Genomic DNA, 26,471 nt, shown 5'->3' with positions numbered 1-26,471 from the left:
TTTTTCACTGCCTTATCCTCCTCACCCTTGAGGAGACACAAACACTAGAAGACTCTGAAACATACCTAACTTCAGAGTAGTTCCATATAGTCCTATCCAACGTGATCATTTCCTCTAAAGGATTAAACTCACAAAGAAAAAGAAAAGATAACTGAATTGGGACTTTTACTTTAATCCAAACATTCTATGACCCTGAGATAAAAATAAAGACGAATCAATTTTACTCACCAACAGTTTCTTCTGATGCAGCAGTTAAAGCTAGAAAGTTTTTTGTACTTTCCGTCTCCTCATTACTTTGTAAAGCTTCACCATTTTTTGCAGACTAATAAAAGAGAAGTAAAAGTGTAAACATGGGAAAAGAAGGCAACTACATTCATCGATATTTTTAAAAATTCCAACATGGTTTCCAATCCTGTACATACAAACAAGAAAGTCAGATCATTTTTATTCCTTTAATTAGGGAATCTGTTAATGTTTCCTGTTCCCTCAAAATTCTGTCAATGAGTATTCCCAGATAGAGTTGGACTATGTCTATCATTATATAATTACCTTGCTTAAAGTTTCTTAAGTTTCTGTTTAATGTTTCTATAACTAATGAGTAACCTAAAGATACATCATCAAATTACGGTTTCAGATATTTCAAAATTGATACTGTATTTTATTATGATTCCAGTTATAATTTATATTTCCAAGCAAGTAAAAATTTGCTTTGAGATCCAAGAGAAATAACTGACAGACTAAATTTTCCTGCTAAAATTTACACAAATTACTCTAACTTTAAGCACTGCATTTATTTTTATAAATTTATTTTATTTATTTTTGGCTGCATTGGGTCTTCGTTGCTGTGCATGTGCTTTCTCTAGTTGTAGTGAGCCAAGGCCACTCTTCGTTGCGGTACGCAGGCTTCTCATTGCAGTGGCTTCTCTTTGTTGCGGAGCATGTGCTCTAAGCTTGTGGGCTTCAGTAGTTGTCGCTCATGGGCTCCACAACACAGGCTCAGTGGTTGTGGCACATGGGCTTAGTTGCTCCACAGCATGTGGGATCTTCCGGGACCGGGGCTAGAACCCATGTCCCCTGCATGGGCAGGTGTATTCTTCCCATCAGGGAAGCCGCAGCACTGCATTTTATACATTGCTTTTTTCATCCCAGTGGTCTTCGTGGGAACCTTGTAAAAATGTATTCTTAATCACTTTATGATTAATTCATATCATTGCCTGGGAAATTTCCTAGGAAGTCAGTCGACCAAACAAGGAGGAATTTTTCAAAAACAGCCAATCTGAAAGTAGGCATAGAGGGAACTTTCCTCAATATAATAAAGGTCATATATGAGAAACCCACAGCCAACATCATCCTCAATGGTGAAAAACTGAATCCATTCCCACTAAGATCAGGAACAAGCCAAGGTTGCCCACTGTCACCACTATTATTCAACACTGTTTTGGAAGCTTTAGCCACAGCAATCAGAAGAAGCCACAGCAATCAGGAATCCAAATCAGAAAAAAAGAAGTAAAGCAGTCACGTTTGCAGATGACATGATACTATACATAGAGAATCCTAAAGATGCTACCAGAAAACTACTAGAGCTAATCAATGAATTTGGTAAAGTAGCAGGATACAAAATAAATGCACAGAAATCTCTTGCATTCCTATACACTAATGATGAAAAATCTGAAAGTGAAATTAAGGAAACACTCCCATTTACCACTGCAACAAAAAGAATAAAATATCTAGGAATAAACCAACCTAAGGAGACAAAAAACCTGTATGCAGAAAACTATAAGACACTGATGAAAGAAATTAAAGATGATACAAATAGATGGAGAGATATACCATGTTCTTGGATTGGAAGAATCAACACTGTGAAAATGACTATACTACCCAAAGCAATCTACAGATTCAATGCAATACCTATCAAACTACCACTAGCATTTTTCACAGAACTAGAACAAAAAATTTCACAAGTTGTATGGAAACACAAAAGACCCCGAACAGCCAAAGCAATCTTGAGAAAGAAAAACTGAGCTGGAGGAATCAGGCTCCCTGACTTCAGACTATACTACAAAGCTATAGTAATCAAGACAGTACGGTACTGGCACAAAAGAAATATAGATCAATGGAACAGGATAGAAAGCGCAGAGATAAACCCACACACATATGGTCACCTTATTTTTGATAAAGGAGGCAAGAATATACAATGGAGAAAAGACAGCCTCTTCAATAAGTGGTGCTGGGAAAACTGGACAGCTACATGTAAAAGAATGAAATTAGAACACTCCTTAACACCATACACAAAAATAAACTCAAAATGGATTAAAGACCTAAATGTACACCAGACACTATCAAACTCTTAGAAGAAAACATAGGCAGAACACTCTATGACATAAATCACAGGAAGATCCTTTTTGACCCACCTCCTAGAGTAATGGAAATAAAAACAAAAATAAACAAATGGGACCTAATGAAACTTAAAAGCTTTTGCACTGCAAAGGAAACCATAAAGAATACAAAGAGACAACCCTCAGACTGAGAGAAAATATTTGCAAATGAAGCAACTGACAAAGATAGCCTCCAAAATTTACAAGCAGCACATGCAGCTCAATATCAAAAAAACAAAAAACCCGATACAAAAATGGGCAGTAGACCTAAATAGACATTTCTCCAAAGAGGACATACAGATGGCCAACAAACACATGAAAGAATACTGAACATCATTAATCATTAGATAAATGCAAATCAAAACTACAATGAGGGCTTCCCTGGTGGCGCAGTGGTTGAGAGTCCGCCTGCCGATGCAGGGGACACGGGTTCATGCCCCGGTCCGGCAAGATCCCATATGTCGCGGAGTGGTTAGGCCCATGAGCCATGGCCGCTGAGCCTGCGCGTCCGGAGCCTATGCTCCACAACGGGAGAGGCCACAGCAGTGAGAGGCCCGCGTACCGCAAAAAAAAAAAAAACTACAATGAGATATCAGCTCACACAAGTCTGAATGGCCATCATCAAAAAATCGACAAACAATAAATGCTGGAGAGGGTGTGGAGAAAAGGGAACCCTCTTGCACTGTTGGTAGGAATGTAAATTGATACAGCCACTATGGAGAACAGTATGGAGGTTCCTTAAAAAATTAAAAATAGAACTACCATACAGCCCAGCAATCCCACTACTGGGCATATACCCTGAGAAAACCATAATTCAAGCAGAGTCATGTACCACAATGTTCACTGCAGCTCTATTTACAATAGCCAGGACATGGAAGCAACCTAAGTGTCAATCAACAGATGAATGGATAAAGAAGATGTGGCACATATATACAATGGAATATTACTGAGACATAAAAAGAAACGAAATTGAGTTATTTGTAGTGAGGTGGATGGACCTAGAGTCTGTCATACAGAATGAAGTAAGTCAGAAAGAGAAAAACAAATACCATATACTAACACATATATATGGAATCTAAAAAATAAAGAAAGAATGGTTATGAAGAACCTAGGGGCAGGGAATAAAGACGCAGATCTACTAGAGAATGGACTTGAGGACACGGGGAGGGGGAAGTGTAAGCTGGGACAAAGTGAGAGAGTGGCATGGACATATATACACTACCAAATGTAAAGCCCATAGCTAGTGGGAAGCAGCCGCATAACACAAGGAGATCAGCTTGGTGCTTCATGACCACCTAGAGGGGTGGGATAGGAAGGGTGGGAGGGAGGGAGATGCGAGAGGAAAGAGATATGGGGATATATGTATATGTATAGCTGATTCACTTTGTTATAAAGCAGAAACTAACACACCATTGTAAAGCAATTACACTCCAATAAAGATGTTGAGAGATTGATTCAAGATGCAGAGTAGAAGCACGTGCTCTCACTCCCTCTTACAAGAACACCAGAATTACAACTAACTGCTGAAAAATCATTGACAGGAAGACACTGGAACTAACCAAAAAAGATACCCCACATCCAAAGACAAAGGAGACGCCACAGTGAGATGGTAGGAGGGGTGCAATCACAATAAAATCAAATCCCATAACTGCTGGGTGGGTGACTCACAAACTGCAGAAACATACACCACAGAAGTCCACCCACTGGAGTGAAGATTCTGAGACCCATGTCAGGCTTCCCAATCTGGGGGTCTGGCAACAGGAGGAGGAATTCCTAGACAAGCAGACTTTGAAGGCTAGTGGGATTTGACTGCAGGACTTCGACAGGACTGAGGGAAACAGAGACTCCACTCTTGGAGGGCACACACAAAGTAGCGTGCTCATCAGGACCCAAGGGAAGGAGCAGTGGCCCCATAGGAAACTGAACCAGACCTACCTGCTACATTTGGAGGGTCTCCTGCAGAGGCGGGGGTGGCTGTGTGTCACTGTGAGGACAAGGACACTGGCAGCAGAAGTTCTGGGAAGTACTCCTTGGTGTAAGCCCTCCCAGAGTCTGCCATCAGCCCAACCAAAGAGCCCAGGTAGGCTCCAGTATTGGGTCCCCTCAGGCCAAACAACAAACAGGGAGGGAACCCAGCCCCACACATCAGCAGACAAGTGGATAAAAGTTTTACTGAGCTCTGCCCACCAAAGCAACAGCCAGCTCTACCCACCACCAGTCGCTCCCATCAGGAAACATGCACAAGCCTCTTAGATAGCCTCATCCACCAAAGGGCAGACAGCAGAACAAGAAGAACTACAATCCTGCAGCCTGTGGAACAAAAACCACATTCACAGAAAGGTACACAAGATGAAAAGGCAGAGGGCTATGTACCAGATGAAGGAACAAGATAAAACCCCCCAAAAAAACTAAATGAAGTGGAGATAGGCAACCTTCCAGAAAAAGAATTCAGAATAATGATAGTGAAGATGATCCAGGACCTTGGAAAAAGAATGGAGGCAAAGATCGAGAAGATGCAAGAAATGTTTAACAAAGATCTAGAAGAATTAAAGAACACACAGAGATGAACAACACAATAACTGAAATGAAAAATACACAAGAACGAATCAATAGCACAATAACTGAGGCAGAAAAACAGATAAGTGACCTGGAAGACAGAATGGTGGAATTCACTGCTGCACAAAGAATAAAGAAAAAAGAATGAAAAGAAATGAAGACAGCCTAAGAGACCTCTGGGACAACATTAAAAGCAACAACATTCGCATTATATGGGTCCCAGAAGGAAAAGAGAGAGAGAAAGGAAACAAGAAAATATTTGAAGAGATTATAGTTGAAAACTTCCCTAACATGGGAAAGGAAATAGCCACCCAAGTCCAGGAAGGGCAGCGAGTCCCATACAGGATAAATCCAAGGAGAAACACGCCGAGACACATAGTAATCAAATTGGCAAAAATTAAAGACAAAGAAAAATTATTGAAAGCAGCAAGGGAAAAACGACAAATAACATAAAAGGGAACTCCCATAAGGTTAACAGCTGATTTCTCAGCAGAAACTCCACAAGCCAGAAGGAAGTGGCATGATATATTTAAAGTGATGAAAGGGAAGAACCTACAACCAAGATTACTCTACCCGGCAAGGATCACATTCAGATTCGATGGAGAAATCAGAAGCTTTACAGACAAGCAAAAGCTAAGACGATTCAGCACCACCAAACCAGCTCTACAACAAATGCTAAAGGAACTTCTCTAAGTGGGAGAAGAAAAAGACCTACAAAAGCAAACCAAAAACAATTAAGAAAATGGTATAGGAACATACATATCAATAATTACCTTAAACATAAATGAAATAAATGCTCCAACCAAAAGACACAGGCTTGCTGAATGGATACAAAAACAAGACCCATATATATGCTGTCTACAAGAGACACACTTCAGACCTAGGGAAACATACAGAATGAAAGTGAGGGGATGGAAAAAGATATTCCATCCCCTGAAGTAGCTATACTCATAACAGATAAAATAGACTTTAAAATAGAGAATGTCACAAGAGACAAGGAAGGACACTACATAATGATCAAGGGATCAATCCAAGAAGAACATATAACAATTATAAATATATATGCACCCAACAGAGGAGCACCTCAATACATAAGGCAACTGCTAACAGCTCTAAAAGAGGAAATCGACAGCAACACAATAATAGTGGGGGACTTTAACACCTCACTTACACCAATGGACAGACCATCTAAACAGAAAATTAATAAGAAAACACAAGCTTTAAATGACACAATAGACCACACAGATTTAATTGATATTTATAGGACATTCCATCCAAAAACCACAGATTAAACTTTCTTCTCAAGTGTGCATGGAACATTCTCCAGGAAAGATCACATCCTGAGTCACGAATCAAGCCTCAGTAAATTTAAGAAAACTGAAATCATATCAAGCATCTTTTCTGACCACAACACTATGAGATTAGAAATCAATTACAGGGTAAAAAACGTAAAAAGCACAAACTCATGGAGGCTAAATAATACATTACTAAATAACCAAGAGATCACTGAAGAAATCAAAGAGGAAATCAAAAAATACCTAGAGACAAATGACAATAAAAACACAATGATCCAAAACCTATGGGATGCAGCAAAAGCACTTCTAAGAGGGGACTTTATAGCTATGCAAGCCTACCTCAAGAAACAAGAAAAATCTCAAAGAAACAACCTAAAATTACACCTAAAGGAACTAAAGAAAGAAGAACAAAACCCAAAGTTAGCAGAAGGAAAGAAATCATAAAGTTCAGAGCAGAAATAAATGAAATAGAAACAAAGCAAACAATAGCAAAGATCATAAAACTAAAAGCTGATTCTTTGAGAAGATAAACAAAACTGATAAACTATTAGCCAGACTCATCACGAAAAAGGGGGAGAGGACTCAAATCAATAAAATTCGAAATGAAAAAGGAGAAATCACAACTGACACTGAAGAAATACAAAGGATTATAAGAGATTACTACAAAAAACTCTATGCCAGAAAAATGGACAACCTGGAAGAAATGGACAAATTCTTAGAAAGGTATAACCTTCCAAGACTGAACCAGGAAGAAAGAGAAAATATGAACAGACCAAGCACAAGTAATGAAATTGAAGCTGTGTTTAAAAATCTTCCAACAAACAAAAGTCTAGAACCAGATGGCTTCACAGGTGAATTCTATCAAACATTTAGAGAAGAGCTAACACCCATCCTTCTCAAACTCTTCCAAAAAATTGCAGAGGAAGGAACACTCCCAAACTCATTCTATGAGGCCACCATCACCCTGATACCAAAACCAGACAAAGATACTACAAAAAAAGAAAATTACAGACCAATATCACTGATGAATATAGATGCAAAAGTCCTCAACAAAATACTAGCAAACAGAATCCAACAACACATTAAAAGGATCATACACCATGATCAAGTGGGATTTATCCCAGGGATGCAAGGATTCTTCAATATACGCAAATCACTCAATGTGATACACCATATTAACAAATTGAAGAATAAAAACCGTATGATCATCTCAATAGATGCAGAGAAAGCTTTTGACAAAATTCAACAGCCATTTATGATAAAAACTCTCCAGAAACTGGGCATAGAGCAAACCTACCTCAACATAAAAGAGGCCATATATGACAAACCCACAGCAAACATCATTCTCAATGGTGAAAAACTGAAAGCATTTCCTCTAAGATCAGGAACAAGACAAGGATGTCCACTCTCACCACTATTATTCAACACAGTTTTGGAAGTCCTAGCCCCAGCAATCAGAGAAGAAAAAGAAATAAAAGGAATACAAATTGGAAAAGAAGTAAAACCGTCACAGTTTGCAGATGACATGATACTATACATAGAGAATCCTAAAGATGCCACCAGAAAACTACTAGAGCTAATCAATGAATTTGGTAAAGTTGCAGGATACAAAATTAATGCACATAAATCTCTTGCATTCCTATACACTAATGATAAAAAATCTGAAAGAGAAATTAAGGAAACACTCCCATTTACCACTGCAACAAAAAGACTAAAATACCTAGGAATAAACCTACCTAGGGAGACAAAAGACCAGTATGTAGAAAACTATAAGACACTGTTGAAAGAAATTAAAGATGATACTGACAGATGGAGAGATATTCCATGTTCTTGGATTGGAAGAATCAACATTGTGAAAATGACTATACTACCCAAAGCAATCTACAGATTTGATGCAATCCCTATCAAACTACCAATGGCACTTTTTACAGAACCAGAACCAAAAATCTTAAAGTTTGTATGGAAACACAAAAGACCCCGGATAGCCAAAGCAGTCTTGAGGGGGAAAAACGGAGCTGGAGGAATCAGACTCCCTGACTTCAGACTCTACTACAAAGCTACAGTAATCAAGACATTATGGTACTGGCACAAAAACAGAAATATAGATCAATGGAACAGGATAGAAAGCCCAGAGATAAACTCACACACCTACAGTCAACTAATCTATGACAAAGGAGGCAAGGATATACAATGGAGAAAAGACAGTCTCTTCAATAAGTGGTGCTGGGAAAACTGGACAGCTACATGTAAAAGAATGAAATTAGAAAACTTCCTAACACTATACACAAAAATAAACTCAAAAAGGATTAAAGACCTAAATGTACACCAGACACTGTCAAACTCTTAGAGGAAAACATAGGAAGAACACTCTTTGACATAAATCACAGCAAGATCTTTTTAGATCCACCTCCTAGAGTAATGGAAATAAAAACTAAATAAAAAAATGGGACCTAATGAAACTTAAAAGCTTTTGCAAAGCAATGGAAACTACAAACAAGACAAAAAGACAACCCTCAGAATGGGAAAAATATTTGTAAATGAATCAATGAACAAAGGATTAATCTCCAAAATATATAAACAGCTCATGAAGCTCAATATTAAAAAAACAAACAACCCAATCAAAAAATGGGCAGAAGACCTAAATAGACATTTCTCCAAAGAGGACATACAGATGGCCAAGAAGCACATGAAAAGCTGCTCAACATCACTAATTATTAGAGAAATGTAAATCAAAACTACAATGAGGTATCACCTCATACCAGTTATAATGGCCATCATCAGAAAATCGACAAACAACAAATGTTGGAGAGGGTGTGGAGAAAGGGAACCCTCTTGCACTGTTGGTGGGAATGTAAATTGATACAGCCACTAAGGAGACCAGTATGGAGGTTCCTTAAAAAACTAAAAATAGAATTACCATATGACCCAGCAATCCCACTACTGGGCATATACCCAGAGAAAACCATACTTCAAAAAGACACATGCACCCCAATGTTCATTGCTGCGTTATTTACAATAGCCAGGTCAAGGAAGTAACCTAAATGCCCATTGACAAAAGAATGGATAAAGAAGATGTGGTACATATATGCAATGGAATATTAGTCATAAAAAGGAACGAAATTGGGTCATTTGTAGAGACGTGGATGAATCTAGAGACCGCCATACAGAGTGAAGTCAGAAGAGAAGAACAAATATCGTATATTAACACATTTATGTGGAACCTAGAAAAATGTTACACATGAACCAGTTTGCAGGGCAGAAATAGAGACACAGATGTAGAGAACAAATGTATGGACACCAAGGGTGGAAAGCAGCGGGGGTGGGGGTGGGGGGGGTGTGATGGATTGGGAGATTGGAATTGACATGTATACACTGGTGTGTATAAAATGGAAGACTAATAAGAACCTGCTGTATAAAAAAATAAATTAAATAAAATTCAAAAAAAAACAAAAAAAGCATTTATAGTTTTGGCTTGCACATTCGGTGACCCCACCTGGAGTCTAATTTTGACTTTGATGTGAGATAGTAAGCTAAATTTATCTTATGTCCCTGCACTATTTAATTAGCCCATCCATTTGTTGTAATCCCACCTCTGCAATAAATAAATGTCCACTTAAAAAAAAATACCAATCTGTTATTATAATGTTCCTTACCTTAAAAGTGCTCTCCTTTGAGGGGCAAAGTTCAAATATGAGGCAATGGCTATGCATCAAGTCAGTGCCAACATGTGGTCAACTTCCGCCCCTCAATACCACAGAGAATCAAAGGTCCAAGAAGGCCAAGGAGAGTTCATTGAGACAGAAGCAAATACAGCATGGTCACAGGCCACAAGCATTTTACAGCTCCCCAAAGACAGCCTGACCAGCATGTGAAATAGTCAACTTCCTGCTTGTTTGTCACAAAAGTTTACTCAAATAATAATGGTAACCAGGGGGGTTAAATTTTTGTGTATTTGTGTACTTATGTCCAAATTGTAAGCTCGCTGAAGAAAAAGCAGACACATATACTTGATGAAGGTAGGCACCAGATCCCTTTCTATTCCAGAGATGGAGGACCCAGGCCTGACACTGGTGACAGAGGCCTATGGTGATGTCTGTCCACTGTCCATGGGGAATGAACATGCCCAGTGCAGTGCCTGAAATCCGGAATCCTGCAAAGTCACCTTCTCCAGTTCCAGAAAACTATCTCCCTCACTACCCCCCTGCCCCATACACACACATATACACACCACTGCCCTACCTCCACAAAATAAATTAAGGCAGACCACACTAACACTACCAGAGTCCATGCTTTTCTTACTCATCTTAGAGGAAGTTGTTTCTCACATGTCAGCATAAGATTATACAATTCTTACCTTAAGTTTTTCAAACAGCTTTATTCTCATTTCTAGACCTTGCTTCTTGATTTCTTTTTCTCTGTGTTGTCTCTTCATCAATATCTTATCAAGCCTCTTCATCTTCTGAATAGCATCTTGAAGTTGAGAATCTAATTCTTTTATTTCAGATTCATCTATATATGTTGAAAGTAGGAATGAGCTTGAAGTTTAGTAAAATCATAAAGCCTTTTCCTTCTTGTTTTGTTTTTACTATTTGTTCTTTCATTCAACAAATGTTTATGGCTGATGGTAATAACTAACACTGGTGTCATGTATCTTGGTTTACAAGGTGCTTTCACATATTTTTTTCACATAATTATCTAACAACCCTGTGAAACAGACATTTACCTCTATTTTACAGTTGAGATAACTGGGTCCTTTCAAATAGCTAATAAATTATAGCAATGAATTCAGAAGTGGATCTCGTATGATTTTAAATCCCAAATTCTTTCTCCTTCATTCTGCTATACTTTTTATATTCATAACTAACAAATAAAGAATAAGACAAAGACCCTATCCTAAAGCTGCTTCAGACTAACTGAAAGAGAAGTCATGTACACAAATAGCTACAGTAAAATGTAGCATGTCATAGAGACAAAGAGCGATTCCAACGTGTTAGAAACAAATTCAGAAAAGTACACAGTGTATCTTAACACCTTTAATCTATGCCTCTCCCATTTGTTCTATTTTCCTAAAGTACCTAAAAATGTTCTTGAATTGTGGATAATTGATAGTAACTTATTTGAAATTAGGAACTCTTTAGAACTTCTGTCATTCAAGTTTTAACTTACCATTATGAATAATAATATTAATAATTATTATTATGATTAATGATAATATTAATAATAGCAGATAACATTTATAGAGTTACCTGATAGGCACAGTCTTAAGTGCTTTTTTACATTCATTATCTCATGTAATCTTCACCGTAAACCAGCAAGATGGTATATTGTAACGGAGTTACATATATGTCCGAGATATATCATCTTATAACTAGTAAATGCCAGAGTCAGTTTCCACCCGATCTGTCTGACTGCAGAGCCAAAGCTCTTCACCACCAGGAGATACTTCCTCTGTAAGGTCTGATGAAAGATGATAATCTGGCAATGAGCATAAATGCTCAAGTTCTAAAGTCTCAGCCACCCCAGCTTAGATCATTAGAAATGGCATATTATGCAAAGAAAAGCCAAGTTTTGCAACTTTTGAAAATACAGAGCCCAGTGATGTTTCCCTATAATGTATATCACTTCTTCTTAAAAGAAAAGGAGATATGTTTCGAGGGAATAAGCTTAGCCAAAAACAATACTAATCTTACTAATAAGGAGACCCTACGAATCATATGGCTCACATACATAGAATGCAACAGCCTCTAGTTCTAATTCCCAACCACCAGCCCTAGCATTCTCAGGCCCCATTGTACATGGGTGGTCTATCCAGCAGGCATTTTGAAGTAACTCTTGCAGTACGGAAACAGTATAAACAAATACACCGTAAATGGGGCCAATAGCTAATCTCAACTCTAATACCTTGTTTCCTAATAACTGTAATCCTGAGTCACCTGGCCCTAGAGCTGATCTCATCCCAAACATACTCTAAATCAGCAGTTCACAAAGTTTATGAGCTCAGCTTCCCTTTACAGTTTATAAATTATGGAGAACCCAAAGTACCTTTTGTTTATGTGAGTTACATCTATTGATAATTACCATATTAGAAATCAAAACTGAAAAATATTATATGTGTTTATTTATTCATTTAAAAATAATTAAGATGGTATTACTAATTACATGCTAATATAAATACAGCACTTTTATAACAACCAAATTTTCCAAAAAAAATATTGAGAAGAATGGCAATATTTTAAATTTCTAGTATCTGGATTAACAGAAGACAGCTGGATTCTCATCTCTGCTTCAAAGCCAATCTATTGTAATCTGTTACTCAGTCAAAGTATTGACTGTATGAAGAAAATCTGGCCTCGTACAGTAGTTGGAAAGGGGAAGAGAAATTTAATACCCTTTTCAGATAATTGTGGATATTCTTCCTTGATACTAATATCAAAACTGGACAAGGGGTAGTTTCTTAAAGGTTAGTTGTAATGTGAAATCTGTAACCCTATCGGTGAGCTTTTTGTATTTGTTCCATAAATCCATGGATCTATCTTTCATTTGAATGGATCTTTTATCCTGCATTGCTTATTTGGAAAATAGTGGTTCACTGAATTATGCAGACCTTCAAATATTAATGATTTCAGTATACAATATGAAAAAATCACATGTGTTAATACTGTCACCAATTTTTATCAGAAAAGTCTAAGTACTGGGAAGCTGTAAAGCTCATGTTGACATACACAAATTTTCCAAGATTCTAATTTTTCACTTGAAAGCTGAAATTTTATCATTGACATAAAATACTGTCAGTTGTTTTCCTTGAAATAACAGGCCCAGTTCATTTTTTTTTAAATGTCTGCCAAATATCTAAGTCTGGATGATAATAGATGATCTGTCACTCATTCTTTCTAGTAAAAATGGTGTCCCATTAAAAAGTGGCCAGTTCAGCTCTCAACTTAAATTATCACACCAGTACTTTTCCTCAACACAACCTTCACATTTTGGCACACAGCAGAATCGCTGTATATGTACCTACCATTTCACCACACAGGATATTAAAAAGATGTGTACTCAAAGGTCAAGATTAAATAGAATTTAAATTTTTTACTGCTGCATCAAGGACATTCTTGCGTGGCACTGGCTATTTCTTTTCTCTGCCCATGCCAGGTCTTGAAGAACACAATGACTATTAGTACAATTTGGTGCCATTCATTGCCTTGATTCATGCTAAAGCACCAGCAATTTTACCCACCATTGCTTTTGTACCATCAGTGAAACCAACAATTCAGTGGGCAAAAAGGCAAACAGCATTATTTCAATATTACAATGAATCATATCACTGATATATCAGTATTATGATGAAAGTAGTTTTGACTTTGCAGAGTTCCTAAAAGGGTCTCAGGGCCCAGGGCTCTTTCAGTCCATGTTTTGAGAACTGCTGCTCTAATTCACTCTGACCAGTATTAATTAATACCAGTATTAATACCCATGAAATAATGGAGTCTCTTAAAATCCAGAAGTTATTAAGATCAAATGGGATTATCCCTTAAAAGGCATTTATAAATTACAGGATATATTCTACTGTACAATTTTCAAAAAGATCAATAAATCATGTCATAAAATGCAGAAATACTTCCTACTTGATTAATGTAAAATGACTACAATAACAATTTTATTAAATGACATATTTTATTATTTTTCTAAGTGTATTTAAGAACTCTTAATATTCTTATAAATGAAAACTGGTGATTTGCTTGCTCACAAAAAAGTCTCTTTTTTTAATTATTTCTACTTAGCAGATAAAATAAATATGTAATTCTAATATTTTAACTATAGCATCAGTAATTATCATTAGCCAATCACCAAGTGATTATCTTACCTGAACATTCAGGGATTATCTGATGCTGAACCAAGTTCGAATTTTCATCTGATCCCTCTTCAGCCAGTTTTATTTTCTCAGAGTAGTTTTCCCCTTTATCATCATTACTGTTTCTACCTTCCTCTGTATTACTACTGCCTTCTGAGTGGCCTTCTTTACCAGAGTTCAGATTGATTGCAGTATCAACCTAAAAATTATTTCCAAAGAAACAGTTTTCAAAAGTAAAAATAAAAAAAAAATTTTCTTAATTTTAAATTTATAGACTATTTTAACTCTAATGTAAGTATATGTGAGGACATATATATATATATATAGTAGCATTAAATGATTCTAGAAATATGACACTTAATTAAATGTAATTTAAATACACAATTAAATTTAATAATATTTGCACCAAAGTAATATGCACCACTCTCCAGCAATTTCTAGCAATAATAGAGAAGGGTCAGGAATCAGTCCCAAAGAGAACTGCTCTCTGCCAAGCTCTGGGGTTGAAGCATGATGGCCCCTGCTCTCTGAGCTTACCCTCAGATGGACAGTGAAGGGTCTAGAGCTGGGCTGTCCAATACAATAGCCACTCGCCACACGTGGCTACTGAACAGCTGCAAAGTGAACAGGCTGAACTGCGACATGCTTCTAATGGAGTTCTTCAAATCATAACCATGTGCTTTGCTGAATAATTTATTTTTACACTATTCACAGTTTTTCTATTTCATTTTGGTTTCTCTTTCCATTTTAGCAAAGTTCATTTTGAATACACCAGTTTGGTGCAGCTGTGTTTTCCTGAGAGAGAACAAGAAAAGACATCCATGGCTGCACCAGGAAAAAACAGACATCATAGGGCCCTGAGGGCTGTGCTTGGCAATATGAGTCACAGTGGAGGTGAACACAGCCCATGGGAGAGGCAAAACCTCAGGGACAGCAGGTCAGCCACTGCTGAGACGAGTACCTTTCTCCTCCAACGGAGGGGCTGTCTGCTCCAGCCCTTCAGGGGTCAGCCCTTGGAGGCTTTTATGGTCATGGTCCACACCCCACCACTGTAATCTGTGCGCCCTTGTGAATCTCCAGGACAGAAGATAGACGGTGCTGAGAATTAAACTGTCAGGGACACAGGACTTCATGAGCACCTATGTTCACCTGAACTAGGACATAAGCCCCAGCAGAAATGAGCTGAGCCAGTGGTATAAAAATCATAGCCGACATTGACTGAGGCATTACTATTAGCCAGGTCCTGTGCTAAGTACTTTAGACACACTACCTCGTTCACGCCTCACAATGATACAGGCATTACTATCCGGATATAACAGAGAAGAAAACAGATCCAGTATGGAATGAAACTAGTGGAGACCCAATTTATAATAAGCAAAACAATGCTTACTTTATGTGATCTTGGAGGTGTTAAAGAAGGTTCCCTGTTGAAAAATATTCTTCTGTCAAAGACAGGGTAAAGCCTAAAATTCCATAATATCCAGTAAATCCTTAAGGCTATATAGTTCTGTGAAAATGCTGAAATTGCTAGGAGAGGTCACACGAGCCCTGTCAGTAATTTATATCTTGGCATAAATGAATCTAGCTGACCTTTCCCTGAGAATGGGTTTTTATACAGGGGAAACGTAAGTAGACATTAGCAACATACTCGGATATCACACTTCAGGATACACAAAGATCTTTCATATATATCATCCCATATGACCCTAACTCTTAGGATGAGCGGGAAGCAATGAGGCAGAAAAAGATGAAACTAGAGAACAAAAGGCAAATATTGCCCATTTCACAATTTTACCCATAGTTCCCCACCCCACTAGCACCAACCATCTCCCCCATCCCGTTGCCCACTGGCCTCTCTATTCCCAGCCCTCCTGATCTTCTACCCTGTGGCCTAAGTGTATGATTTTTCTTTCTTCTTCATTCTCAAAGCCACATTCAATCTCCATTTTTCATTGCTCTGTGTCCCCCACTTCATACCTCCATGTTAGTCCAGGAAAGGTAAATAGCCTATAAAAACCCTTCCTAGCAATTAGATCCCTACCTGAAAGCCATGAGATTTTTACACCAATTCCAACTATTGGCTCATTCAAGAAAAATATTCAGAAGTAAAAATAAACCAAAATTCTTAGAATGAGAAATATACCATTACTACAGAAATTTCATTAAAACTCTAGCATTTTAAACTCACTTTCTGCTATACAGAAATTTGGGGTAAGAAATTAATAAAAGACAAATGAGCAATAAAATTAATCAAAATACCAGGATTTATTTATTATTTAGACAATGTAAAAGGTTTTATAGACATTGAATCATTTGCAGTCAGCAGTCAACCTGCAGCATACCTGTGGCTTTCTTCCGCAACCTAAGGTGAAACTTACTGATTTTCCATGAATTTGATTAAGACAAATCACAACTTTTAGGAAGTCTTGCTTTTGCTCTAAGTATCAAAGTCCCTGTTGGTTAATAAATATGCTAGAGTTTGACCTATAGCTTAGTGGGTTCAAATAAAATCCGACTTGAAGTGATTGCTGATATTTCACTTTTAAAAAAGCCTTGAATGAAGTAATATTAATCTATGTTTGAAAACATGTGTGTCAATATTGTGAAGTTGCTACTTAAAAAAAAATCATTACCCAGGAATATGGAAGCAGAAATACTAATGCTTTTGCTACCCTAATATGTCAGGTCTTTGTATATTACCCTACCTACATAAAATGGTAAAACTGTTGTTCTAAATTTGTTGAACACGTATTATGTGAATACCTACTATGTACCCAACTTTACACTGAATCCTGTGAATAAAAACATGGGAAGGACTAACCAATTAGGTTAAAGAATTGAGGTCAATTAGCTAAGATGTACTGAATACCTACTAGGTGCTAGTCACTTCTAAAACCTGTAGATATTTCATCTCATTTTATCCTCAAAACATGCCTATGGGGTGGACAGTATTATTACACCTTTGAACAGATGAGGAAACTGGCACAGAGAGTTGAAGTAGTTTGCCCAAAATCACATAAAATGTGGTCATCAGAGCCTATTTTGAACATGACTCCAGAGTTTAGGCTTGTAACCACAAAGCTTGAGACTAAAGAATCTAAAATTGTTTTTAGATTCCAGTTTGGGCTATATGGAAAACTGAATAAACTGAAACCTTCCATCTACTTACAAATGCATAGGTAAGTTCACAAGAACCCTGGGGAAACTGCCAATGAACAGAAATTAAAAGGAAAGTGAAAGCTGAAATAGGAACCTTGTAAATCCTTAAAGCAGCTGCCCTGGTGGGGGTGGGGTAGGAGCAACAAGGACAGGCAAATGAGGATGTGCTGGCCTCAGAAAGCTATGGGCTTGGGCTTTAACACCCACACAGAGCTAAGAAACTAAGCCTTGGGACCATGCAAGACAAGATGGAGAGGAACCTTCCCTCTCCTGCTCCATGAAGCTGGATCCCTCAAAAAGGTGCCTCCTTGGTGAGAGGGCAGACTAGAAAAGTACATCTATCCAAAAGCACAGGATACAAACAAAAAATATGTCTGGGTTCCAAGTGGGAAATCGTCTTCCCTGAGAATGTGCAACCACAGGGTCATGCTTCATGTGGGTTTGGATTCCAATTTATGTTATTCATATCCTCTGGAATGCTTAAAGATGAAAAATTAGCACACACACAAAAAAAAGATTCATGCCAGTGATATCTCTGAGGCATTTGGTAGAAGCAAACAGAAACTTGCTCTGGAAGGTATAGTTGCTCTGGAAGGTATAGTTTATCAGGCTCCATAAAATTCCCAAAATTAAAACTTTCATTCTAAAAGGTCAAAAGCCATGAATACATGAACAATAATAAGCAAGAATCAGAATAAACAAAAGAACTTAAGATATTAAAAAGCTGATAAAGATAATCATATAAATAGTTTTAATGGGTATAAAAAAAGAACCCCAAAAACACAAGATCAAGGTATTGCAAAGAACAGATGGATTTGAAAATAAACTAAAATGAACTTCAAGAAATTAAAAATACATCATTAAGCTTAAAAATTCAATGGATGGATTAAAGAGCAGATTTGACATAGTATAAGAAAGAATTCCAAAATTAGAAAATGTTAAAAATTCCCCAGCATGAAGCACAGAGAAATAAATGAATTAAAAAAAAAATTTTTTTAAGAGACATGAAGGATAGAAGAGAAAGGTTCAACAGACATTTAACTGCACTTTGAGGATGACAAAATAGAAAAAAAATGCAGGCAATATTTGAAACATGTGAAAACACAATGGCTAAGAAGTAAAAAAAAAAAAAAAAAAAGAAACATACAAATCCTTATATTGAAGAAGTACGAGTCTCCAGAAAGATAAATAAGTCCATACCTAGGTGAATAATAGTAGATACCAAAGACACAGGGAAAAAAAATAAAGCAACCAGAGGAAAATATCTAAACTAGACAACTCACACTGGAATGAATATTGGGTTTACAAAAGCCTTCTCACTGGCAACAAGAGAGGCCACAAGTATCTAAAACATAAAACTTTCAGAAGAAAAAAACAGGAAAAAATCTTTGGGAATTTGTGTTAGACAATGGGTTCTTAGATATAACCAAAAAACACAATCCTCAAAAGAAAAAAAAATTGATAAATTGCACTTAAAATTTTAAATGCTCTTTAAAAGACAGTTAAAAGAATGAAAAGTCAAGCTATAGACTGGGAGAAAGTATTTGCAAATCATATATCTGAGAAAAAACTCTATCTAGAATATATAAAGAACTCTCAAAAGTCAACAATAAGTAAACAAACACAACTTAGAGTGTAAGTCAGAAAAACAAATATTGTATATTAACCCATATATGTGGAATCTAGAAAAATGGTACAGATGAACCGGTTTGCAGGGCAGAAATAGAGCCACAGGTGTAGAGAACAAATGTATGGACACCAATGGGGGAAGCTGGGGGCGGTGGGATCAACTGGGAGATTGGGATTGACATATATACACTAATATGTATAAAACAGGTAACTAATGAGAACCTGCAGTATAGCACAGGGAACTCCACTTCGCTGTACAGTAGAAACTAACACAACATTGTAAAACAACTATACCACAATTAAAAAAAATTTTTTTTGAACATACACTTTCCAAAAAAGATATGTGGATTGCAAATAAGCACATAAAAATATACTTAACATTATTAGTCACCAAGGAAATTCGAGTTAAAACCACAATGAAATACTACTGTATACCTATTAGAATGGCTTTAAAAAAAAAAACTGACAATATCAACTGCTAATGAGGATGCAAAGCAGCCGGAACTCTCATACATTTCTGGTGGGAATAGAAAACAGTTTGACAGTTTCTTATAGTTAAACATACACTTACCATACAACCCAGAAATCCCACTCCTAGGTATTTACCCGAGAGAAGTAAAAACCTATTTCCCACCACATCCCCAAAATCAGTATGCAAATATTTACAGCAACCTTATTCATAATCACCAAAACCTGCAAACAACCCAAATGTTCCTGACTGGGGAATGAATAAGCAACCTGTGGTTTACCCACACAATGGAACAGTACTAGCCATAAAAAGGCTTGAACTACTGATACAAGCAACAACATAGATGTGTCTCAAATGCATTGTGTCAACAGACAAAAGCCAGATGCAAAAGCTACATATTTTTTTTTTAATTCCATTCATGTGGAATGGAATTAAACCTTCTGGAAAAGGAAAAGCTATTGGGACAGAGAACAGAGCAGGAGTTTCCAGGGATTAAGAGTAGGAGAGATTGTTTATAAAGGGGCAGCATGAGGGAATTGAGAGGTAATGATGGAACTGTTCTATATCTTGATTGTGATAGTATCACTCTACACATTTGCCAAACTCAGAACTATACACCAGAAAAGAGTGAATTTTACAGTATGTAAAATTTTTAAATTAGAAGCAAAGAAGTCAATGAGATACAATGTTAATAGATGGGAAGATTTAATATCATAAAGTTAGAAATTCTCTCCAAATTAATCTATAAATTCAAAGCAATTTTAATCAAAACCCCAACAGTATTTTTCACAGGACTTGAAGTGTTCTGAAATATAAAAACAACAAAAAGCCAAGAATAGCTAGGACAGTCCTAGAAAAGAATATGATGGGAAGACCCATCCCACCAGATACCAAGAATTATTACAATGCTACAAGATTTAACACACAGTATAGTAATGATGCAGGATTAGATGAAACAAAACAGAAACTGTATTTTACAAAGCTGCTTGCAGGTTGGGTTCTGGATACATATTAGTTTCATCCAAATAGGTACATCTGCACAAAAGTTTCACCACAGAAATGAGGTAGAAGCCATCTTGCTAAGGTCCTGATACGAAATTGACAAGAAATAGCAAAGGCAGTCATCTCTGCACGTCTAGTCACCAGTTTTGTGGTTCTGAGGGATGTGTAGCAGTGTCAGAAGCAGCAACAGAAAAGCAGCAGCTTTCAGATCTCTGGATTTTGGATATGGTGGTGTGACCTGGGAACCAATAATCCAAGGGAAGTCCCCTCGCATGGTTTCACTGGCCTTCCATTGATTTTTGAGGAACTGAATTTCTTGTATTCAATCCCTTTCTGCTGGAAATGTCTAGAAGGCTTTCTATTTCCAGCATTAAATCATGATAGACAAAAACTCTAAGAGTTTCATAATGCAGAGTCTAGTGCATAAGTCAAAAGAATAAGTGAGAAAGGCTTCACAGACTTGCAAGAAAATTTTTCACCATAAATTTCAAAATTTTTGTTTCCCACAACCTTAAAATAAATTATCCCCCATCACAGAGGGAAAAACAGATTCTTTAAAAAACGTCAAGCTTAGATATTTTAAGAAAAGAAAAAGAGACCAGGTAATGTACCTACTAAACATATACCATGTGGTTTTTATCCAAACTCTATTTTTTAAATTACTGAATCTTTTTCATAATAAGAGTCAATGGTGGCATAGTAGATGTTGGAATACAAAGCTTTCTTATGAAAGAAGAAAAGTTAATAAATGAGCATTAACAAAGTACAATCGTGAAAAAATAAGCCATAACTCCCCCCCCAAGAAAAAAGAGGAGAAGGTAAAGAAGGAAACAGTATTTTCACATTAAATGATCTAAAGTAAAATCCAAGAAATCTATGAGTGCTCCCAGAACACACCCTTTAAAGATGAACCTTAGAATGGGATGTTAACAACAGCCTTGGTTTATCAATTGCTAGAGATCAGAAGAAGTAGTTTATGTCATTTCTAAACAGCATAGTACCTTGAAGGATGCTGGTTCCGGTGAGAGCACCTCCAAAGAAGCATTTGAACCTCTGCTCCCATGACGTGTTCTTGAATTTGAGGCTGGTTTTGAAATTCCATCTAAGTTTCCCTTTATAATATCCATTGATCTCCTGAAACAAACAAAATTTCAAGCAAGTTATGACTTGTATGTTTAAATGTTTCATCAGTGTTAATAGGCAGTGAACTCAGGGCCTTTGTTATAAGGATTATGTCACTACCAAAGTCACAGTACCCTAATTCCATCAAAAGATGTCTGTGTCCATGGATCATTACATCTTATGTCACCATAGGTGGAAAAAACATGCTGCCAGGATGTCAGATTCTGAAAGTGGCTAAAAAAGAATGCAGACGTGAACACCATCTCAATGGCCTTCTGTGCCTCCAAGAGAAACAGTTACTGTGGCCTTGGCCTAAGAAGACACTTAAGGAGCACCACACCCCTTGGCCAAGATTCATGCTTCACCGTAATAATCTGCCAAGGCCTCTACTTTCTTCGGGTTTTACCTTCCTTATTCTAGCTCAGCCTTCAGCCGGGGCTCCCTCTCAGCTCTGATTTCTCCTCTCCTCCTTGGTACTGCATTTTCATGGAGTACTTATCTCCAGGTGACCACACTCTTCTATCAACCCCCCCCTTCTAAAACCATGATTCTACTTCTGCCTTGAAACAACAGAGAACTGAACCTACTCTCTCTACCAGAGGACCGGCTTTCACTATCCGGATACACATTGCCAATCTCTTTAACTATTTTTCATGTGACACCGTCCACAAGACTCTCACCAGTCTGGCTGCTCTATTCCTAGGACTATTTCCTGAAGCAGGAAATATTAGGCAGGATGGTTTAAACTAGTGGGAAAACTTGGGCACTGCTGGCACTTTGCTCCTTCCAAACTGTGCCCTTGGTCAGGACCATTCCAAATATGTTCAGTAATGCTTGGGGTATCATGCATGCCAAATAAAGTGGAAGAAAGAGAGAGAATTTCATAGTTTGACTTCTCAATACTTAGCTTTACATGTGAATGGATATCTTCCAACAAATCCTTTCCTAAATTCCTACCAATTATAAATTAAACCATTTCTCTCATAACAGAATGAAGAAAGGCAATTGCCTCTGGCCCAGCAAGTGTAACAATGTCCATTTCTTACCCTAAAAAATGACTCATCTTTCTTTCTTTTTTTGAACAGCTGAGGCAGAGTCCAAGGAAGCTTTGGACACAGGAGGAAGCCCAATCACGAACAACCCCATGCTCCTCCAAGGCACCCAGAGCAGTAATATGATTTACCCTCCAACCATTCAGTGTGCCAAAGCTGAGGCTTAAAGGACAGTAGGTCAACTCTTTCCATCTCAGTAAATGAAAAAGGGAGTGATCTCAACATTACTCAAACTCTGCAAAAGGGTTTTTGGCTCACTCAGGAAGGCACTGACATTATTATTGTGGGATGACGGATCGCCCTGGCCCATCACATCACCATCAAAAAGCTTAAGTCACTGAAAGGCCAAATGTCTTGTAATGCCCTAAACAGCCTGTCAGGGGAGACTTATTGTGGCTAACAGAGGGAGCAATGAGATGGAAGCCTGCGCAGAGCCAGTATAATACATGTCAATAAAGGGAGAGGCGCAGGGAACCACCAATGGCATGGATCAACTAAAAGGCTCCAGAAATCTTTAGATTAGTTTTAGAAATAGGTCTGTTCTATTATGTTTGCTCATGAAAATAATAAATAAAATACAGTTTCCAGGATGGGTAGGGTTGTAACTAACAATCTTATGAATTTGGCCATGTAGAATAAAGTATGGATAAAGGATACTGAATTAGGAACTTAAAGATGTTTTTGAGTATTTGAGAAGAAATCTCAATAGCCAGAGAGAAATTCCACAAGAAAAATAAAGCATTGTACAAGAAAACACACAATCAAATGATAATACTTATATAAGTACTGAATTTAACCGAACACTGTGCCTTAATTACATTGAGTGTACGTGAGGAGGAGTATGTAAAAGAAAAGGTAGTATAAAAAATCTAATCTGTCCTAATAGGAAATCAAAGAGAATATCCAAAAATTGATAAAGCCAAACAGTAGTTAAATAAGCACAATAGTTAAATAAGTTCAAGATATTTGCCCCTGAAGGATGTGACTAGAGACTGCTCTTTTTTATTGTAAATGTTACAGTACAGTTTGACATATTTTACTATATTACTTTAATAAAAGTAAAAAAAATTAATAATAAATAAATAAAAAATATGGAATCTTCAGGGGACTGGAAGGAAACATAGAGCTAATTTATATAATAATGAGGTTAATGACTTACTAAGCAGCATATCAGAGCATAAGTCAAACAGGACAAAACTAACAGATTTGATTACATAATATTTAATGTTCTTGAGTATCAAACCAAAAAAAGGAACTCTAAATTAAATTAAAAGGTACATGAGAAAATGGAGAAAATATATGCAATACAGATAATATACAAAAGGTTAATACATTTACACATTTAAAGAGCTCTTACCAATCAACAAGGGAAAGAAACATTCCAATAGAAAACTGGCTGGGGCATAGACAAGGAAGGAAAGAAGGAGGAAGGAAGTCAACACCTTGTTTAAAAAAACAAGTCCAATTTCTCTAATTAAAGAAATATACAGAGAGGAACCTGAAAGATGATCACAAGTCAAAGAAGTAACAGTGGTAGATTCTGGGTTGGTAGGTTCATGGATGTTCTTGTATCTTTTTTCACCTTTTGCTTATCTGTATTTTCTGGTTTTCTATTAATCTTAAATTCATAATTAAAGAATTTATTTACTGAAGAAATTTTTCTGGAATATATTAAAGTATACTCAAAAATAAATAAAAATCACCCAATATTCTCCACCCTGAGCTAAACATTGCTGGCACATTTCCTTTCCATTTTTGCTTTTTATGTCTTTTCAACAAAATTGGATTCATATATTTCTCACTGAACATTACACGATAAACATTTTCTTATTACATTACAGATACTTCTAAAATAGAATATTATTTACTTCTTGATATTCCATTAAATACATGGATATATGACCAGATTCTAAATTCTAACAAATCACTACTAAAACATACCAGCTTTTCATAACAGTCATTTCAAGCAAGATTAATTTAAACTTTTTCAGAGAAATGCAACCACCATGAATGGTTTAAAACCAAAATGGAGTACAGGGATGTGATGTTAGAGAAGTATAGGAACCTGCTCTCCGTGGGTGAGGATACCTTCCTTCCAGAATTCCTTATCCAACCACAGGGTTTAGAGTCCTTCATTTGCAGAATGTCTCCTGGAATCTTCTGCTTCCTACAATAGGGTTTCAGTGTGCAACGTTTCAGGAAAGATTGGGAGTTTGTGGATATAATTTTTTTTTTTTTTTTTTTTTTTTTGCCTCTCGCTGTTGTGACTTCTCCCATTGCGGAGCACAGGCTCCGGACGCGCAGGCTTAGTGGCCATGGCTCACGGGCCCAGCCGCTCCGTGGCACGTGGGATCTTCCCGGACCGGGGTACGAACCCGTGTCCGCTGTATTGGCAGGCGGACTCTCAACCACTGCACCACCAGGGAAGCCCCTTGTGGGTATAATTTATCTTATTCTTTTAAAATTGCAGCCTCCCTTTTAATATACTTGGTAACTGCTTGGGATGTGTCTATATGAACTGTGTACTATATGCTTCTGTTATAGTCCTTACAATATTTTATTGTCTTATTTTCTGTAACAATTTTCCATGGATTCTTTGGGCTTAAGGTACATTAAAAGGGAGACTGCGATTCTGGGACTTCCCTGGTGATGCAGTGGTTAAGAATTCGCCTGCCAAGGCAGGGGACACGGGTGCGATCCGCGGTCCGGGAAGATCCCACGTGCCACGGAGCAACTAAGCCAGTGGGCCACAATTACTGAGCCTGCAAGCCACAACTACTGAAGCCAGTGCGCCTTGAGCCCGTGCGCCATTTATTTTTCTGGAGAATAAAACCACCTCTGAGGGCTTCCCTGGTGGCACAGTGGTTGAGAGTCTGCCTGCCGATGCAGGGGACACGGGTTTGTGCCCTGGTCCGGGAGGATCCCACATGCCGCGGAGCGGCTGGGCCCGTGAGCCATGGCCGCTGAGCCTACACGTCCGGAGCCTGTGCTCCACAATGGGAGAGGCCACAACAGTGAGAGGCCCGCGTACCAAACAAACAAACAAACAAAAAAACACCTCTGAGTGATTAAAATTTAGACCAGCTAGTCAAAATGCTTTATCACCTGTTCTTCTAAAACACTGATCAACGGAACAAGTTTTACTAGGGATAACAGTGTAATTGTATTCTGGAGTTCATATCGGCAATATGGTTTATGACCTTGATGCTGGATCACGACATGTCAATTGTATAACTGCTATTAATTGTCTGTTTGTTCAATGATTAAAGTATCACGTGATCTGAAAAAAAATGGGGACACGTAGCTGCTGTAATCTGATGTTTTTAGATAAATGGAAGAATCAAAAGAAAATAAATCCTCCTGTTTAGTAATAACAAAGAGCCAGCCTTTTTAAAAAGTAGAATTACACTTATTTTCATGATTTTAATATCTAAAAATTACTTATGGTAGTTTTTTTTTTACTTTCTGTACTTGTTTATTATGTAAGAAATACTTGCCTTTGAGAGGGATAAAAAATCAAATAATACAGAAGAATGTAAAAGTTTTTCAAGTCAAAATTACCCTCACCCCAAGAAAGATTTTTGTAAGTCTCGCTTTTTTAGGCATATGCAAACTTTCTATCCTTTACCTCCCTACTCCTCCCCAACACAAACACACACAAATGGCATGGTGCTTCGCAACTTGCTTTTTTACACTTAGTGTATTTCAAAGATTTTTCTATACCATCACATACAGATACACTTCATGCTTTCAAATGATGGCATAGTATTTCATTGCATAGATGTAGCATTTTTTTATTCAGCTCACTTAGGTTGTATATAGAAGATTTGTTATTAAAAAAAATACAAAAATTTAGTCAAAATTGATCATAGGCCTAAAATAGAAAATTAAAACTATAAAATTTCTATAAAATATGTGTGATTGTGGGCTAGCAAAGATGTCTTAGATATAACATCAAAAGTA

General features: G+C 37.2%; 1 protein-coding gene across 1 annotated transcript in view; it reads right to left on the bottom strand.

Moving 5' to 3' along the window:
* Window positions 1-26,471, bottom strand: part of FSIP1 (fibrous sheath interacting protein 1) — a 207,826-nt gene that overhangs the window by 178,855 nt on the left and 2,500 nt on the right. The window contains exons 2-5 of the mRNA XM_033435831.2: window positions 21,336-21,468; window positions 14,088-14,274; window positions 10,581-10,735; window positions 229-322 (exon numbers count right to left, since the gene is read on the bottom strand). Of these exons, the coding sequence (XP_033291722.2) occupies window positions 229-322; window positions 10,581-10,735; window positions 14,088-14,274; window positions 21,336-21,461 (562 nt within the window). The 5' untranslated portion in view covers window positions 21,462-21,468. The remainder of the gene's footprint in view (window positions 1-228; window positions 323-10,580; window positions 10,736-14,087; window positions 14,275-21,335; window positions 21,469-26,471) is intronic.

The sequence above is a fragment of the Orcinus orca genome, chromosome 2, assembly GCF_937001465.1.
Source record: "Orcinus orca chromosome 2, mOrcOrc1.1, whole genome shotgun sequence".
Taxonomy (NCBI): Eukaryota; Metazoa; Chordata; class Mammalia; order Artiodactyla; family Delphinidae; genus Orcinus; species Orcinus orca.
The sequence above is the reverse complement of the archived record's forward strand: the minus strand, read 5'-3'. Positions and strand labels throughout refer to the sequence as shown.